Source organism: Leptomonas pyrrhocoris, assembly GCF_001293395.1.
Source record: "Leptomonas pyrrhocoris isolate H10 chromosome Unknown, whole genome shotgun sequence".
Taxonomy (NCBI): Eukaryota; Euglenozoa; class Kinetoplastea; order Trypanosomatida; family Trypanosomatidae; genus Leptomonas; species Leptomonas pyrrhocoris.
The window spans coordinates 254,556-273,617 of record NW_015438376.1 but is presented as its reverse complement, the minus strand read 5'-3'; the positions used below and the strand labels follow the sequence as shown (position 1 = coordinate 273,617).

Here is a 19,062-nt window from a genome sequence, read left to right as displayed (position 1 = left end):
GAAGACGACTACTACTACTATATATATATATATATATATATATATATAAAGAAACCCCCGTGATGACACGCAGACACACACGTACACACGCTTGGGAGCAGAACTTGCTTTACCAAAGCAATGTCTCACCCCTCGTCTTCAGCCTCCCACAGACACAATGAAGACAGGTTAGAAAGAGAGAAAAAAAAGTTAAGTGTTTAATAGAAAAGAGAAAAAAGAAAAGCCAATAGTTTTAGTAACAACAACAACAAAAAACAAAAGCACAAACGGTCAAATGAGCTAGCTCCTTTTTTTCCCCTTTCTTTTCTTCTTCCTCCAAAGTGCACCACTGATGCAGCCTGACGGCAAGAGGAAAAGAAAATACCGTTCCAGCAATTCCAAAAGGAGAAAAATAGAAAGGCGGCTGGGAACTTGCGACGCCCACGCGGAAAAAATAAAGCAAAAGAAAGTGAGGGGTAATGGTATCACTGAATAAAGAAAGGGGGTACACAGCCAGCGTTGCAGTTGGCTCTACAGGCAACGAAGAGAAGAGAAAAATAGTTGAGAAAAGAGACAGCGTTGCTCGGCGTATAGGCCACGAAGCCCGATGGAAAAGGCTAAAGACTCTTTCGTGTGTTGATTTTTTTATTTTATTTTGATGATTGAGACGCTGCTTTCGTTGCACACACACACACACACACACACACACAATCAAACAAGAAAGAAACGCAGCTGTCTGCGAGGACTATGTACAGTAGAGACAAATACTCAAGGAGTGCTCTGAGAGAGAGAGAAGAGGAAAAAAGGAAAGTGAATGGGGGAAAAACAAAAAACCACTGGTAGAAAGAGAGGGAAAGTAAATTTATTACTTCACAGGTTAAAACGGGTGCCAAAGAAGAAGAAGAAGAAAAAAAGTGGTGTGTAAAACCACTTCAAAGAAGTACAACTGCGCGTTATCGGCTGCAGAACTGGGGGAAAAAAAAAGCAAGCCTCTTAATAGTTATAATTCCGCAGTTCCGGGAACAAACACTATTCAAAATAACGCTTGCTGAGCACTATAAAGAAGAAGGAAAAACCTGAAGAAGAAGAAGACAGGTGGCCAGTGAAGACAAAAAACAAGGGAGGTCGGTCGACTATTTACATATATATATTTCCCTCTTTTCGTTTGCTCCGTCTCTCTTGTTGTATCCGTGCGAGCGCGTCTTTTGCGCACCACCGCGTATGGATTTACTTCCTCAGTGTTTCTTTTTTGATTTGATTGATCGGAGGGGGGAGGGGGGGAAGTGGGAGGGGGGGAGGTAAGCAGAGGGTGTTCTAGCTTGTCTGCTTGTTCGCTTGCTTGTCTGTTGATTATTCCTTTTTTAAACAGCAACAATAAATGAATAACAAAGAAATATTATTGACGGAGGGAGAAGACAAACAAACAAAAAGATTGTATCAAAGAACTTCACGTTTTCTTGCTCTTACGAAAAACACCAACAATAATAATGAAGGAAAAAAAAGATGATACTTTAGTACGTTAAGTTTCCCCTCCTTTCTTCCCTCTCCTTTCGTTCCTTTGAATTATTATGACACTGATCGGTTTGGCAAAAAGAGGAAGGGGAAGGAAAGAAAAAAAAAGAATACCCGCCACTACAAAAACGGGAAAGGAGGCAGAGAGAAAGGACAACAACAAACACAAATGGAAAGAATTTTTTTTCTTGTTTATTTTTATTTTTAGAGAGAGAAACGAGAGAATTGATTCGATGATGCGTGGTGGAAAAGGAGAATTTTTTTTCCAAAAACGAAGCAACAACAAATATATATATATATGTTGAGCTGTTCTATCTTCCTTTCTTCCTTTTTCCCCTAAGTTTTTTTTTTTTGTAAGCGTCTTATTACTCACTGTAGTGGTAATGCGTTGAGGCGCGTGGGTGTTAGAACCGTTTACGAGCCGTTTCCGATTATTATCGTTTCGTGTGTGTGTTTTGTTGTTGTAGAAGAAAGCAAAGAGAGACAGAGTGAGAGAGAGAGAGACAGAGATGTTTGTCACGACGTTCGTGGAAGCAGGAAGAAGAAAAACAAAAACAAAAACAAACTATTGAAAAAAACCCAAATCGCGCGAGGGAAGGTTCTATTCAAAGCGGCGCTTTAAACAGGCTGAAGTCTTTCCTCTTCTTCTCTTTTCGTATTTCCGAGAGAGGGAGAAAACATGACAACAAAAAACAAGAACACCTCGTGGCGTTGCGTCTGAACGCGAAGAAGCGGCGCTTTGTTTTCTCCTGTGCGCGTGCGAATTTGAGTTTCTCCCTCACTCTCATTATTACTACTACTATTATTACTATTGTTGTTGTTGCGTTGGCGCGCTGTTGTGTAATGAGAAATCAAAAAAAAAGAAGAAGAGAAAAGAGAAATGACCGCGAAGACCCCTCTCCCCTCCCCCCAATTCTTCCGCACAGCGATTATGGTCGAACAGGAAAGGTGGTGTGTTATGGTGTAACAGACGGTCAGCGTTGCGGTGGCGTGCTCCATTGACTACCGCGCATGTTTATTTTTTCAATTGTTTTTTAATATTCTTAAAGAAAGTAATAAAGAGGAATGCAAAGCGAGACAAAAACAAAGAAAAGCATTAGCGGACGCAAACACACACCATTGATGAACAACAACAACATCAAAAAAGGAAGGAAGAGGAAACCAGCAAACACCCCTGGCCTTGCGTCGCGCGAAGTAGTATACATACGACTGTGGGGGTCCTTCACCATCATCACCGTTACCGCCAAAAGAGCTGTGTGCCTTCGACAACGTGAATCCCTCCCCCCAAAAAAGCCACAACGGCCGCCGCCGTGGCGTACATAAGACAATCGAAGGAGGAAAGAAAAACTGACGGAGTGAGGGGGGAGAAAACAGAAGAGGGAGAGCGCGCGCGTGCGTCGCACGCCTCTGTGCGGTCCATGAGAACCTCCACAACATACCAGGGGGGGGGAGGGATGGGGGAACAAGCAAGAGAAGAAAAAGCTGTGCACATGAGGACGTCAGCAGATCATCCTGATTGAAGGGGAGCAAACACAAATCCGCGAAGAAGAATCATCGACAGCAATAGCGATGACATCACTTTGTTCTGCAGCGTCCACATCAATGGGGAAGAAAGAAGAAAGAAAAACCCCACCGGTGATAAACGCAGCTCGCGTGCAAACGAAACAATATTTAGTCCCCCCCCTTCCCCTTTCGTCTCTCTTTCGCTGTGTCTTGCTACCCGTCTGAGCGAGGGACGCACAGCACTTCCCGGATAATGCGCGAGCAGCAGTTCGTCATCAACGGGCTCTTCGCCACCGCGGAGGTCATGAAGCCACGTGCCATGCTCACCCACAACTCCTTGTTCTTCTCCCCGACGTCGTCGCGCCGGGCCGAACCCCAGGCGAGATCGTTGACGAGGTACAGAAAAAGGTATTCCCGCCGCGAGGGCAGCTGCGCGTAGAGCTGCTCCAGCGATAGCGTGTCAGACGCCGCGCGCTGCCCGTCACCTTTGTGCTGCAGTTGCTGTTGGCTGCGATACCCCTGCAGGCGGTCATGCACCGGCACGTTCACGGACATCAGAATGTTGGGCAGCATCCCGCTGACCGACGCCCCTCGTCCGCCATTGCCAGCCGTTCCAGACGAGAGCTGACTGCGTCGGAAGGTGCTGCCGCGTCGGTTGTGCAGCTCGATGAGCTTCATGTACTCGTTCATTCCAGACGACATGTGCGAGGTGTTGAAGGACTTCTCCCGTGGATTGGAGCTCGTTGGGAGGGAGGTGCTATCGCCCGAGTCGTGCACACGTGGCTGTCGCCCGATAGACATCTGCGACTGCGCTAGTCGGCTCCTCTCTGCGGTAGCCGCCGCCGGCTGCTGCTGCTGCTGCTGCGTGCCCATCGGCTGCCACAATCTATCCTCCTTCATCTCGTCCAGCAGGCTGTGCATCACCGGGAAGACGTGGGCGTCGCCGTACGCCACGCCGCGCGACTGCAGGAAGGCGACGTACTGCTGCTCCGTCATGGTTAAGATCTCGTACGCAGAGTTGAGGACGAGGGCCGGGTTGAGCAGGTTGCCGTCTGCCGGCTCCAGCCACATAAAGCTCTTAAACGAGTAGTCGCCGCTGTTGAGGGCCTTCTTCATGAGCAGAAAGGCCAGCGGGGCAATGGGGGCGCTGAAGTACACACCGTTCACGATCGCGTTGCTCAGGAGCACGCCGATAGAGAAGAAGACGTTGTGCAGCTCCTCCTCGGTGTTGCAGAGGATCCCGCTCGGCCCTTTCGAGAGCGCGGACCCGGACAGGTAATTTCCGCTAGAGTTGGTGCGGTTGAAGCCGCCACTGCTCCCGCCTCCCTTGTCACCGCGGTTCACAATGGCCTCAATCAACCGGGGGTTCGCCCAGCACGCGGCGTCGCTGTCGGGGCTGATGAACGTGAAGACGCTCATGGACGCACGCTCGTGCCCAATCGTCAAGATTCGCAGCGGCAGCGACATGGGTATCTCCGGCGCCGCGACGTGCAGAACGACTTCATTGCGGTACTGCAGTTGCTCCTGCTGCTGCTTACTGCTGCCGTTGACGGAGGCGGCGCCGGACTTGACGGACGCACTCATGCGACGTGTGCGATGCACGAGTTGCATGCTGGGCAGCACATCGATCACATTCCAACGCACCGCCAGCCGCCGGCTCGCCTTTTCCTTCACCCCGAGGAACTCGTGCATGAGGCCCTGGTACATGCGCGTCTTCTCCATGGCGATGCCGCTGTTGACGGAGGAGTTGGCAGCGTCTTCGTCTGTGCCCTCGTAGCCCGCATCGTAGTTGCTGCTGTGTGCGCCAGCATGATCGCTCGGCGTCGCACCTCCGATGCGGCCTGAAAGACCCGTTCCCGCTGGCCGTGCTGCGCTGTCCTGCGGCATGGAGTCGTTCACCCTCATGGTGTGTGACCGCGGCGACGGGGGGATGAGTAGGCGGCCGGTGCCGCCGTCCGGGCTTCTGGCGCCGCTGGTGGTGGTGATGGGATGCAAGCTCCTGTTCGCAGCGGAGCCGCCGTCCGCCCCGGCGGTGATGCCGCCATCTTGACTGGGCCGCGTCGCGCCAGTGAAGTACCGCGCCGCACCTGGCGGGTTCAATGCACCTGCGCTGCTGCTGTTCCTCTTGTACATATCGCCCGAGTTGCCCGGCGATGCCGCCGACGCTGAGACGCGCTCCGCCATGGCAGACACGATGTCGCCCGCGCAGAAGGTGACGAGGGGCTCCGCGGAGGTCCAGCGCACCACCAAGAAGCCCTCACTCGGCATCAGCTTCGGCACGGTTTGGTGCAGCGCCAGTGCGATGTCCGGTCGCCGTGCCTGCACCTCGTGCTGGGAGTGCAAATACGAAACCGACACTGACGGCGTCAACTCCGTCGCGCGGTGGCGGCGCAGGGTGGCCTCGTTGCTGCAGCGCATGTACAGCTGCGTCTGCGGGTTGACGCAGGTGTAGACGTCGATGTCACGGTCACCCTCCAGCAGTGTACTGCACGAGGGCGACGCGCTCGATGAGGAGTTGGATAGCTGATCGTCCAGCAGCGAACTCTTCAGCTGCCCTGGTGCGTTACTAATGTTATTATTGTTGCTTATGCTGTTCGCTTGGCGGGTGATCGACTTGGGCGGTGACGTCTTGGGCGATGTTGCGCTCGTCGGCGAGCCCGGATTCACCGCCGTCATGTACTGGTACCTGTCCTTGGCGGGCGGGGAGGCGTTGCTCTGCCCCACGGCTACGGGGCTGAGCGAAGCTGGCATCACCCGCGGCGCGCTGCTGCCGTTCACGCTCGTCGACAGCGGGGAGGCGCGGTCAGACCGCACGGAGTCAGACGCGTTGATCGTGTCCGCGAGGCTCGTCGGCGCGAGCAGCGAGGTCGGCCCGGCGGCTTTGGCGGGCGGCGGCGGCGGTACCACGGACGCGCTCATCGAGTTCAGCTCGCTGTCGCTGTCCTTCTCGGTGTAGCCCACCGTCAACGCCGGCTCAAAGAAGTAATTTGCAATGTCCACGCGGCCCTTCCCCTTCGCCGCCTGCAGCGCCGTCGCGAAGGACAGCAGCGTCATGTCCTTTTGAACGGTGAGGGGCACCCGCTGGATGGGGGACACCTGGGCTGCGTACAGGTACATCAGCACCCGCTTGCCCTCCGCGTTGACGGCGTAAAACGGGAAGAGCGGGAACCACTCCTTAAACTGCTGGGGGCAGGCGCTGCCGCACGGCAGGGCACCGACGGCCTGGAAGAGCTGCCGCATCACGCCGCAGCACTCGTCGAGCTCGACGTAGGTCAGCGGCTTGCCTTGGTGCTTCTGGGCAAGGATGCCGTGGTTCGACATGATCGGCATCCCCATCATACACGCCACCCAGCAAATGCGGTTGAGGAGCGGCACCTCCAGCATGTTGCTGATCGCTACGTCGTCGGTGACCTGCGAAATGCCACCCGGCACCCGCCGATCATCCGCGACGATGCTGCGCTGGCCACCGCCGGTCAAGAACATCATCTTCAGCACCATCCCACTCAGCAGCCGCGTCACATCGAAATCGTCGTGCTCTTCGGGCGGCGCAATGGCCTCCAAGTACGCGAAAACATTCGGGTACCGCTTCCGCAGCTTCTCCATCTTGGCCTGGTTCTCCTTCTTAAAGCGCTTAATCAGCAGCTTTGTCAGCACTGCAAGAGACATCTCGTCCGTGATGGCGTACCGCTTCAGCTCCTCCAAGTTGTCGGTGTGCTTGCCCGCGTAGGTGTGAATGGTCGCCTCCTTCCGCCCGATAAGCTGCTCGAGGGTGATGCCCTTCTGCGCTGCTTTGGCGCGGTTGTCGCGGAAGGCCTGACGGACCCGTAACACCTCCGCGAGCTGAAACATTACCGTCAGCACCATCGACGAGCACGCCGTCGTCACCACCAAGCCGGCGTGGCGCACCGCCGAGTAGAGCTGCCGTGCCGAGTCGATCCTGCTCTCTGCGTTGCCGTTATTGCGCATGCTAAACGACTGCGTAAAGCCCAGCTCGTTGAAGCTCGTGTTCATAAGCCGCTCCGAGTCATCCGGGGCCTCGCCGTTCAGCAGGCGGCGACGAGACTCGAGCGACATAAAGAAGGACATCGTGTCGAGGTCGCCGACTTTCTTTTCCTGGAACGCGATCGGCTCGTACACGACGGGGGTGGAGCTAAGAAGGTAGCTGCTAGGCAGCGACGCCACGACGGAGGTGGGGATGCGGCGGGCGAGGAGGTCGAAGCAATCAAAGCTGGTCGACACGGTCGTCTGCAACCGCATGAGCGAGAGACTGAGCAGCTCTTGATGCTGCACCTCCGACGTCGCCCCGCTCGTGGTGCGGCTGAGGTCTCGCTTGTGATCGGCGCCGCTGCCGCCGAAGCTGTCGCTGTCACCGCCAGGCGCACCATTCGAATGGGCCTCCTTGTGGCGGTGGTACTCCTCCAACAAGGTCTGCAAGGTTCGCTTCTTGTTGTGGTACTCGTTGCTCTCCACCAAGGAGCCGCAGAGGTCCAACAGGCGCTCGCGCAGCTGGTCACTGTACTCCTGCCGCTGCTGGTTCAGCTGAAGCACCTGCTCCCGACTGGGGGAGACGGACATGATGATCTCCTTTTGCTGCCGCGATGAGCGCCAGCGATCCTTGCCGAGCACCGAGAGCATCACCGCGTCCAGGTACCACTTATCTCGCAGCTCGGTGGTCAGGAACGGCGCCCAGAAGCCACGCATGAGGGCGTAGTGCTCCACGGTGAGAAAGCCGGAGGCGATGCACTCCAGCTGTCCTTGACGAGGAAAGAAAATAGAAAGAAGGAGTTCGCGTGCTTCACCCAAGGTCAGCCGCGGCTTCCCGTTTAGCGAGGAGACGTGCGAGACGAAGCTTCCGTTGTTCGAGCCGAACGAGCCGTTGGTGCCGACCCGCGGAAAGCCTGTCAAACGTTGAGGGGTTGGCTGCACCGGGTTTGCCTCGCTGCTGACCGTGACCGACACACGCCGAGGGCGGGAGCCTTCACCAGCGTTGCCCGTCTGCACCGACTGCAGCGCGGACGACGGCGGTGGAGGCTGGGGAATGGAGAAGCTGAGGGGGAGGTTGCTTCGCTCGTCGTCGCGGTCGTCGCTGGTGCGACCGTGCGTACTATTCCTGTGTCTGTTGCTTCTGCTGCCACCGCCGCCGCCGTTACTAGTTGTGTGGCTGTACCCGACTTGGGCACGTGTGGCGGCCGCGTGAGCCTGAGAGGATGCGTTGGAGGGCCGCTGCAGCGGGTTGCGGGCGGTGGCATCGCTTCCCGCGTCACCATGCGCGATGTCCGACCGGTGGTCACTACTCGCATTACCCATTTGCTCTAAAAGAAAAGAAAGAAAAAACAAAAGAGAAACGAAAACAGGACTCAGACGAGAAGAATGATGATGATGACGATAATAATAATAATAAGGTAAAGCGTGCTGTCGAGGTAAGACCGCCGTGCGACCTCCCGCGTGTGTGCGTCGGAGTCGCTTCGGGGACAGCCACGCAACACAGAGTTTCTTGCTCTTTCTTTGCTGGAAAGAGCAACACAAAGTCTCTTGGCTAAAAAGGAAAAAAAGAAATGAAAGGAAGGAGACGGAAACGTGTGGCGCGACCGCACGGCGGCGAGGTGAAGGTGAAAAGGGAAAAAAAATGCCAACACGCAAGCAAGCAAACAAAGAGACCACAAAACAACAACCTTCCGCGGTAAATGCGGAAGACGTCAACGTTGCCGACAACGTACCAGTGGTGCAGAACAGGGAAGTAGTGAAAAAACAACAACAACAATAATTAAAAGAAGAGACTGATGCAGCAGGAACTGAGACACAACGAGCAGGCTACAAAAATTACAGGAAATTATAGCGGGCAGGCTCGCTGCAACCGAAACGAATGTGCTAATGAAGAAGAGAAAAGAGCTGAAGAGAGAGAGAGAGAGAGAGAAAGAGAATGAACACTAGAAATAAAACACTGCGGACAGCGGAAAGTGACGAACAGCACATAAAACCTGAAAACAATAAAACAGATCTTATGAAAAGCTTTTGAAAAAGATTCCAGCGATGGTAAAACAATAACAACAGCAGCAAGCGCAGCACACGCCCGCACATCCACAACTGATGGCGAAAACTGCACTGGCAAATGAATTAGACGAGTGAAAAAAGGAAAAATATGTTAATAACCAATAAAAAACAACAACATAAAAAGATGAATTTTACGTACTACCTCTGTCAGGTAAGAATTTTCTTTCTTGTTAATTTGTCGGTTATTAATGAAGACGGTGGAGCTTGACCCACACACACGCACACACACGAAGATATAAGAAGAAAGAAGAGGAAGTAAAAAAACATAGACACGACACAACAGTACTTTCAATACATGTACATGGACCCTTGGACGTACGTGTGCACACACGCAGATAAATCGAGTGAAAAACAAACAAAAAACAAACAAAGCCGAGGAAGTAGAGACAACAAGACGAAGGACCAACCAAAAGCGCTTCCCCTTTCCTCTTAACCGACGCACTTCGTACTAGTCCCGTTGAAGTAAAGCCGAGAAGGAATATACCAGTTATGCTCAATAGGAGCTTCAATCCTTCACAAATAATAATAATAATAAATATGTTTTATTAGGCGAGAGCAGATGCTGGCGTCAGAGAAAACGACGTTTAAAAGGAAAAAAAGAGAGAGGAATCAAAGTACGCGTTTTTGTTACTTTTCCTTAGGATTAAAATCGCCACGAGCGTCACGCCTGCTTTTTCAAACGGCACGCACACACACGTAATCCGACAAGAATATCAAAGAGAGAAAGATAGAAGGGGAGAATGAAGACACCCGCGCACGGACACACACACGCACACACACACACACACACGCACACACACACACACACACGCAGGCAACAAAAAAAAAGGCAAGCAGACCACCAATAATAGTAATAGTAGTAGTAATAATAGTACTTTACTCCGTTAATAGCGACGCTTTGCTCGTATCCTTCGTTTCAACACCTTTCGCGTGTTTGTAGGTTTTTTTTGTTTCTCCTTCTGCGTTGACCAACACGAGTCGGACCGTGCGGCGCCGGTAGTGGAAGAAGATATGTAAAGAAGAAAAGATGTCAAAAAGATGCAGATGAAGACCAGGTAACGTAAATCGCAGCAGCGGAACTAGCAGCGCTCGAGCACTCTTGTCTCCAAACGCTCTCCCTCTCACCAACCAACCAACACACACACACACACACAGTCGTGGACCTTCGGCGCTCCTTTGCTTTTCTTTTCCCTCCTCGTTCGAGAACGAAAAAAAATGACGGCGTGCACTGCACCCATGCAGTGTGGTCCTCTTCCTCTCCTACGAGTTTCGATGCTTATCAGGACTACGTCGCAATACACACCTAACACCCTTTCGTAGCCACGACGAACGAGAGCGACGTTTCCTCCTTCCTTTCTTCCTTGAAAGCGTGAGGATGAATGAGGCGGCAGCAGATCAGAGAGAGAGAGAAGGAGAAGGAGAAGGAGAAGAAGGCTAAAAACAAAAACAAAAGAGACTCAACAGGGAAACTTCAGCTTTAATAATAGTAATAGTAATATAAAGCGCTGAGTAAGAGAAAGAAGCAAGGTTTGGCGGCGAGTGTCACCGCGTTGTGTGTTCAAGGGTTTCTTTGAGTAACATGAGAGGAAGGAATGAAGAAAGAGAGAGAGAGAGAGGAGAAGAAGATAGGAGAGACGGAGGATCGGCTCTCAAGTTTTTCTTAATTTCGCCGTGGACTTTGCTGTGAAGGGCACGAAGAACGAAGAACAACAGGGATAACATAAAGAGAAGCAAAAGCTTAGCTCAAACGGGAGCAACGACAGCGGTGGGGCGTTCGATGGGTGCGAATCAGTGCTCTGTCGCAGTACAATAATAATAATATTAATAGTAACAATAGTAATAGTGACAAAAAAAAACCCGGTTCGATATAGCTCCTAGCTGCGACAAGAGGAGGAGAGGAGAGAAGAGGAGAGAAGAGGACAAGTGACGGCAACCAAAACCAAAAACCGGTACACACTACGCACACTCAAACATACACACACGGAAAGGTGCGGTCGTTGACGAATACCTGTTGGTGAGAGGCGGTACATTCGAAAAGGGGGAGAACCGCGTGAATCCCACGTACACCTCACCCTTCGCAGACAAACCGTCTGCCGTAGCGCGGAGAAGAGAAGCTGGAGGCAAGAAAAAAAGAAGAAGAAGCGATTGCGCTAGATGGCGCATTCCCGGAGAGGTGGGTCGCTCGCTCTCTCTCACCTGTCCTTCCGTGTTCTATTCGGGTGTTCGTTGGTGTACTCACCGCATCTCATGGCGCGACTGCCAGACAAGCCGGGGAGCCGGCCTCCCTTGCCCAACTACATCCAGTTTTTGTTTTCACTTTCTTCAAGGAGCGCCTCTATTCTCCCAAGTCAGCCACACCACAAACATGCACACACGCACCCACACTAGCAACAAGAGAAGAAGCAACACCACCGCACGCAGCACTTCCTTTTTGGCAAAAAAAAAAACAGCTCAGAGGAAACCGAGAAGAGGAAAGGAAGTAAGAGGGGCGAAGACGAATGCAAATGACATTCGGGGGAGTGCCCAACGACGGCAACCCCCCCCCCAAAAAAAACGATAATAATAATAGTAAAAAAAGAAACGGTATACTGGTAGTAGCAACAACGGCCACAACGTCGCTCCGCCTAGTATGCTTCGTGCTAGGCTCTACAGGTAGAAGCGGGAGAAGGTGGACTTGTCTTTGCGGTATTGCACGTTCTCTTTTCCCTTGATAAAGTCCGCCTGGCACACCTTCATGCGACGCTCCCGCAGCGCCAGCAGGCCGGCCTCGGTGCAAATCGCCTTCACGTCCGCCCCACTCATCTCATCCTTGGCGTGGATGAACTCGGAGATGTCGACGTCGTCGGCGAGCGACATGCGACTGGTGTGGATCTCAAAGATGCGCCGCTTCGTCTTCTCATCCGGGAAAGGGAACTCGATTTTGCGGTCAATACGGCCGGGGCGAATCAGCGCCGGGTCCAGCGTGTCAATGCGGTTGGTGGCCATAATCACCTTCACATCATTGTTGCTGTCAAAGCCGTCCAGCTGGGTCAGCAGCTCGAGCATCGTGCGCTGCACCTCCTTCGTGCCGCTGCTGTCCGTGTCGTACCGCTTCGTCCCGATCGCGTCGATCTCGTCAATGAAGACAATCGAAGGGGAGTGCTCCTCCGCTACACGGAACAGCTCCCGCACCAGCTTCGGACCCTCACCCGAGTACTTCTGGATCAATTCGGAGCCGACAACACGCAGAAAGGTGGCGCTGGTGCGGTTCGCTACGGCTTTCGCCAGCAGCGTCTTGCCGGTGCCGGGCACACCGTACAGGATGACGCCTTTCGGTGGCTTGATTCCGATTTCGTCGTACAGCTCCGGGTGCGACAGCGGAAACTCCACTGCCTCTTTGATCTCTTGAATTTGCTGCTCCAACCCACCAATGTCCGCGTAGGTGTCCTCCGGCGCCTTGTCCACCTTCATCACGCTCACAAGCGGGTCGACGTCGTCCTTCAACACACCGACGATGCTGTGCTGACGATCGTGCAGGAGCACACTGCACCCGAGCTCCAGCTGCTCCTTGTCCACGAAGGACATGAGTGGCACGTAGTATTCAGTGCCGGCGATAGAGACGATCGCGTGCGAGTCGTCCACCGCCTCCTCGAGCGTCGCCACCTCCAACGGTGTGCCGCGTATGTCCTCCACGCGCTTCAACTCTGCCTCGTAGTGCCCCATCGCACCCTCCTCCAAGTTCGACTGGGCGTCGCGCTGGGCGTTGATCGTTCGCAGGAACTCCTCCTCGAGAAGGAGGTAGTCCTTGCACCGCTCCAGGCGGTACTTGCGCAGCACGCAGGCACGGTTCGGGTACACCTTCGGGATGCGCGTGGCGGCATCGGGTCCGCGCTTCTTCTTGCGCTTGCCGATCTCTGGCGCTACCGGCGGCTCCCACTTATCGGGCTTGTTGCCCGCCGAGTTCTTTGGCACGTTCTGGCCCATTCTTGACGGTGCTGAAATGCGCGTGCGGGGCCTGCAAAGGGGGAAAAAGGGAAGAAAAATAAGAGAAAAGCACGTTCGCACGCTCGGGGAGGGGTTCGTTTGATGCCTTCCGTTTTTTTTTTTCGCTCTTCGGTGGCTGCGTACGCCGCCGATCCGCTCCCTTTTTTGAGGTGGGGAGGAGCGGCCGAATGAAGCGATGCAGAGAAGGCTTAGGCAACGTGGAGAAACGCGGTGGCAGCGGAAATGCCGACAACGGCGATCGTCACTGCACCGACGAGTGAGGGGGAGACCCAATGGCGGAGTCACAGCAACAACACACACACAGACACACACGCAAGTTGTAAGCGGTTAGCAATACAGCGACGTGTATTTTTTCCTTCGTTCTTCCCAACCGCAAAACACCACCTCACTTTAGAGGAGAAATAAATAGATAATGGAGATGGCGGAACTGCGTGCGTGCGGGAAGAAGTGGAAGTTAAAAGAAATCAAACGACGTAAAGAGGGGAGGGGAGGGAGGAGGCAGGAGAAGTGTCAAAGGTGACAGGACAACGTAGCAACTCAAGCGAGAGAGAGAGAAAAGTAGGAAAGAAGCGCCGCAGATTTGTCGTACCTTCATCGTGCGTAGACGCAAAATCCAACCAACCAAAAATATTAGTCCAGACCGGCCAGCAACGCTGCTCAGGGGGGGGGGGGCCACCTCCACCTCCACCTCCAACGTTCCCCTCAAAAGAGAGGAAGAGCGAGCGAGAGCGGCTAACAGCGTATTACAGCGATTTCGCGGGGAGGCGTACAACACTGGCGGAGCAAATATATATATTAAATATCATTAAAACTAATTCGAAGGCAAAACAAATTGGATCATGTATATATGTACCACCAATAGGTCGAACTCTTGACTCACGCGGAGAGGCTGATTTCGTCGACGACCACGTCACCATCTGCCTCCTGCGCAAGACAACACTGAATTCATATTAATCTTCATTACCATCATTTTCAAAGCACACACACACACACACACCGCATTTCAATCATCCAACAAACAAACAAAAAAACAAAAAAAGCACGTTAAAGCGTTAAATAGATTATTAAAGGAAGAAAGAAATAAAATGACTTCCGGGAAAAAAAATTAGAGGCGACACAATTGTAGTGTCTCCTCGAAGCCCACGCCTACCGCCAACGTTAAGTTGCGTTGAAAACCATAAGCTCAACAACAACAACAAGAAACGACGACGCCAGCTAAATTGTTTAGTTTCGCAGCACTAATACATATGTTTTGCTTCGCCACATCATTCGATTTCTCCCCCTCTAAAAGAAGAGAGAGAAAGAAGAGGAGGAGGAGGGGGGGAGGGGGTAAAACCGTCAAAACGAGAAATAACGCACGCCTGCACCGCATCACAATTCTCCCTCCCCTCCCCCTCCACACACCTGCGCACCACCACAAAGAAACGAGGTAGGCAATTACGATTTAGTTAACAAAAAAGGAAATACGCGCTTCCGCGCCGAGGGGTGCGTTACAACAACGACGCTTGAACGAGTTGGAGCATGCACAGAAAAAACTTCGTTGCAAGTAGATGCAAAAAGACAGCACGTTATGAGGGCAAAGAAGAAGAAACAACTACCCAGAAAACACACACACACACACGAACGTGTTGGATCTCCTTCTCATGCCTTGGGGGCGGGAGGGAAGGCGACGGAGGGCTCGCCCGCCAGCGCCTTGTTGCGTGCCGCCTCGTGCTCGGGGTAGGTAGTGTCGTCGGCGGACATCACACGCACCGTCGGCACACCCGTCAGGCGACTTACGTTGTGCGTGATGTCCGTCAGCATGGCGTAGTCGTCGATCACCGGCTGCTGCAGCATCGCCTGCTCACCGTACTTCTCCGCATTCGCGCGGACAAAGGCCATGAAAGGCATCAGCCCCTTGCTCTTTTTCATGATGGAGCTGTCGCGGGCCACCACCTGCTTCGTCAGGTCATCCGGGAAGCTGTTGCCGTTCTCACGGTAGATGGCCTGCAATATCTCCAGCGCCTCCAGCTGCCAGTCGAGGTACACCGGGCGGGTGTAAATGACGACCTCCTCGATCGGGCCGCGCTTCTTCGCGTTCTTGGTCACCTGCGAGCGGATCTCCTTTATCACGGCGGTCATGACACGGTTCGCCACGATGAGGGAGTAGTCCAGCTCCGCCGTCGGCTTCGGGAAGAGCTGCGTGACGACGGAGTCCTCGTGTTGCAGGACCTTCTGCCAGAGGTGCTCCATCGTGTGCGGTGCCAGCGGCATCAGCATGAGCGCCGTCACCTCGTAATAGCGCCGGGCCACATCCGCGTGCACGTTCAAGTCATCACAGTACATCTTGTACTGGCTGTACTCGTTCGACAGCTCGTGGTAGGCCGTGTTCAGCGCCATGCGGAACTGCATATTGTGGTAGTAGGTCTCCGTCTTGGTGATCATCGTGTTCATGATGTTGTTGAAGATGCGGTCGAACTCGTTGAAGTCGCCGGTGCGCAGGTCGGTGCGGTCCACCGCCTCCTTCGCCTGCTCGAGCAGGGTCGTCAGCTTCAGAATGAAGCCGGCGGCCGTCTCGCGCACGAAGTTGGCGTCATCCAAGCTGTCGCCGGCGTCGGCACACGCAAGACGCGTGGCGTCTGCCCCGTACGTCTCCATCGCCTCCCGCATCGAGATGAAGTTGCCCTTCGACTTCGCCATCTTTTCATTGTCGACCTGGATGTGGCCGTTGCAGTAGATGGCCTGCGGCCACTTGCTCTCGTCGTCGGACCAGATGGCCGCGTGATTGTACAGGAACTCCGTCAGGTGGTTCTGAATCAGGTCCTTGCCGGAGCAGCGGAGGTCGACCGGGTACCAGTAGGTGAACTCGTTGCGCATCAGCTCGAGCACCTTCAGGGGGATGTGCACCTTCGCCGCCACCGCGGCCGCGTCGCCCTTGCCGTGGTAGATGTAGTCGAAGGTGTCATCGGTGAACATCTCCGGCGTCAGACCGTAGGGGTTGTCCGCCTTGCCGGTCAGCCCAATCGAGCCGTCCGCCCCGACGTTGAAGAAGCGGTCGATGGTGTAGAACGCCATGTAAATGGTGGAGTCGGAAAGGCTGTCGATAATCATCGTCTTGGTCGCATCGCACGGGAGGAGAGTGCCGAGGCCGAAGGTGCGGCTGCACGGCCAGTCCGCCAGCCAGTTCAGCGTCTCCTCGAAGGCGTTGCGGATACCCGGGAAGAAGAGGTTCATCCGCTTCAGGTGATCCAGCACCATGTTCTTCCAGTCCTCGCGGCCGTACTCGAGGAACCACTGATCGCACAGCGCCACGACGCACTCGTCGCCGGAGCGGCTCATCACTTGGCGCACCGGCTCGTAGTAGCGGATGCACTGGTCCGCCTCCTCCATCATCGCCTGCATCTTCACCTTTGCCTCGCTCACCTTCATGCCTTTGCAGGGGCCGAGAATCATCACGCCGTGGTAAAAGCCCTGCTGGTAGCACACCTTCTTCGCCTCCTCCAGCAAGTCCGTCGCGTTCGGGCCGTTGATCTTCAGCTTCTCGCACATGTACTTCGCCCCCTCCGTGCCAAGCTCCGGGATGTCAATCAGCGGCACCATCGGACACGACATGACCCACTCATCCTTCACACCGATCTTGGCGCGGTACTCCGGCTTGTTCCACAGCTGGGAGAAGTTGATGTAGTCATCCGGCGAGTCGGACGGGACGGACATCACCACGCCGGTGCCCTTTGACTCCGCGATGGTGCTCATCGGCAGGGTATAGACGGTCTTGTACTTCGCGAACGGTGCGCTCAGCGGCATGCCCACCATGCTCGTCCCTTCCACCTCGAAGAGCGGCTCGGGGTCGCAGCCCGTCTTGCCGTTGATGTAGAAGTCCTGGTAGGCCATGTTGCGCGCCGCGCGGGCGGTCATGATGTAAACCTCGTCTTCGCCCTTCTTGCTGCGCACGTAGTACGCCTTGTAGTTGAACTTGTTGCTCACCCAGCAGTTCGTCTGCCCCGTCACCGTCTCGGGCCGCAGGGTCGCGCCGGGCAGGACGACGTTGCGGGTGCCGATGATGTCCTTGTGTGCGGCGAAGCACGGCTGGGAGAGGGGGTCCTGCACCGTGAGCTTCACCACCGTGTACTCCTGCGGCAGGGCGCCCTCGCCGCTGGCCCGGTCGTGGTCGGCGCACGGCTGGTTGTCCCGCGGCGAGTACACGCAGTAGCGCTTGCCGTAGTTCAGCATCTTCTTTTCGTAGAGCTGGCGGAACTGCCACTGGATGAAGCGGTCGTAGTAGGGGTTGCGGTCTGTGGTGATGAAGGTGCGGCGCCAGTCGATGTGGCAGCCCAGCCGCTTCAGGTCCTCAATCGCGCGCGGGGTGAAGTAGTCGATCCAGTGCTGCGGGTCGGCGAATTGCGGGATCTCCACCGACGGGATGCCCATCGACTCCATAATGATCCACTGCGGCTTCGCCGGGCCCGCCTTGCCCCGCTTGCTCCTGTGCGCCCCGACCGGTGCGTTCGCCGACGGCGTGACGGGCGAGTGCGGCTTCGAGTCGAGCACCTCGGGCGGGAACTCCGGCGGGTTGCCGTACTCCTCCATCTCCTTGCGAATCTTCTGCGCGCACGCGGCGATGGGGGTGCCCGTGACGTGGAAGGCGAAGGCCCAGAGGGAGCTGCGGCCCATCATGCGCTGAAAGCGCGAGGCGAACTCGGACTTGGAGGCGGAGAAGGTGTGACCCAGATGTAGCTGACCGTTCATGTAGGGGAACGGGAACGTCGTGAAGAACTTCGGCGGGCGGGGCTCGCCGGGCAGCGGGGCGTCCCACTGATGCAGCTTCTTCGCCTCCCACGCCGCCTGCGTCTCCCGCTCGATCGCCACGAGCGTATCGCGACGAGCCGTGGACATGGTTGCAGAGGACGAAGAGAAACAAACAGAAGGAGGGGACGGGTACTTGATTGTCTACTTTGTTTTCTTTGTGTGTTGTTGTGGGGAGGCAATTCTACTTCCTTTTGCAAAGCTCCACAGTTTCGGCCAGAAAATTCTCTCTCGCTCTCGCGCGCGCTCTTTCTTTTCTTCTTCCCGCAGGACGTTTGTTGACTCAGAAAGTGGGTAAACGAGGCACGATGATGCTGCAACGGTGCACGTTGACGGTGCGGGGGATAGAGATACAGCAATAATAATAATAGTAATAATAGCAATGCAGAAGAAATAAAGAATAGAGGAGGAGGGGGAGGGGAAGTCGAGCAGTGAGAGCGAGGCCGAATGCGAAGACGCTTCGACGACAAGAGAGTACGACCGATGGCCTGAGATGAATTACATTACTCCCCTCCCTCTCCTTCCCCCTCGTTTCTCTGTCCGACGCATAGGTCTAGTGAGAGAAAGAGAAAGATAGGGAAGAGAGGGCACGCTCGTGCATCGTTGCTGCCTTTCTACCTGAGAGAAAATAATCAAGAAAAAAGCAATCACAAACGGTGGAATGTCGTTTGCGTCCCACACACACACACACACACACACAGGCACAAGCACCTTCATCCCATTTCCACCGCTTCCGCAAGCGCAACGATCATTGTACGCTGGCAGAGTAGAGTTCGATCCATTTTTCTTCTTCAACGGTATTGCTGTCACGGCAGGAACCAAAAACAAGAACGTCATACACAAGTACAGAGAACAGCAGCGCCGAAAACGCAAAAGAGGGCAGTCTTTTTCACCCTCTGTGTAGTGTACATCAGCTCGAACGAAGGAGCAAAACGCCAACAAACATCCACATCGCGCACACCAACTCAACGTAGAAGTAACTATACATGCCAACCATGAAAGGAGGAGGAGGAGGAGGAGAGAGAGAGAAAGAGAGAAAGAGAGAAGAAAACGGGAGCAAATAACAACAAAAAAAAAGCAGCGTCGGGTCGGCTTCTCTCTTTCTCTCGCAGCTCAAACAACAACACATAAAAGGAAAAGGGCAAGAGCGCGCGAATAGCGATGTATGCGTATATATCGACCAGTCAAGCAGATTTCATCTCACCCCCATGATGATGATGATGGGGAGGGGGAGAGAAGAAAGGGGAGCAG

The 19,062-nt window shown here is 54.4% G+C and overlaps 3 protein-coding genes across 3 annotated transcripts; all 3 read right to left on the bottom strand.

Moving 5' to 3' along the window:
• Positions 1 to 3,207: 3,207 nt before the first annotated feature.
• On the bottom strand, positions 3,208 to 10,615 carry ABB37_07757 (hypothetical protein; the record flags this gene model as incomplete). The annotated part of the gene is made up of 1 exon (XM_015806507.1): positions 3,208 to 10,615. Exon 1 carries the CDS (start codon positions 8,299 to 8,301, stop codon positions 3,208 to 3,210), a length of 5,094 nt encoding a protein of 1,697 aa, XP_015654871.1. The 5' UTR covers positions 8,302 to 10,615.
• A 1,076-nt stretch (positions 10,616 to 11,691) lies between these two features.
• ABB37_07756 (putative Proteasome regulatory ATPase subunit 2) lies at positions 11,692 to 13,458 on the bottom strand (the record flags this gene model as incomplete). The annotated part of the gene is made up of 1 exon (XM_015806506.1): positions 11,692 to 13,458. Exon 1 carries the CDS (start codon positions 13,006 to 13,008, stop codon positions 11,692 to 11,694), a length of 1,317 nt encoding a protein of 438 aa, XP_015654870.1. The 5' UTR covers positions 13,009 to 13,458.
• Positions 13,459 to 14,670: 1,212 nt separating this feature from the next.
• Positions 14,671 to 18,127, bottom strand: ABB37_07755 (putative mitochondrial leucyl-tRNA synthetase; the record flags this gene model as incomplete). The annotated part of the gene is made up of 1 exon (XM_015806505.1): positions 14,671 to 18,127. The coding sequence occupies exon 1, from the start codon at positions 17,899 to 17,901 to the stop codon at positions 14,671 to 14,673; it is 3,231 nt and encodes a 1,076-aa protein (XP_015654869.1). The 5' UTR covers positions 17,902 to 18,127.
• Between the last annotated feature and the right edge of the window lie 935 nt (positions 18,128 to 19,062).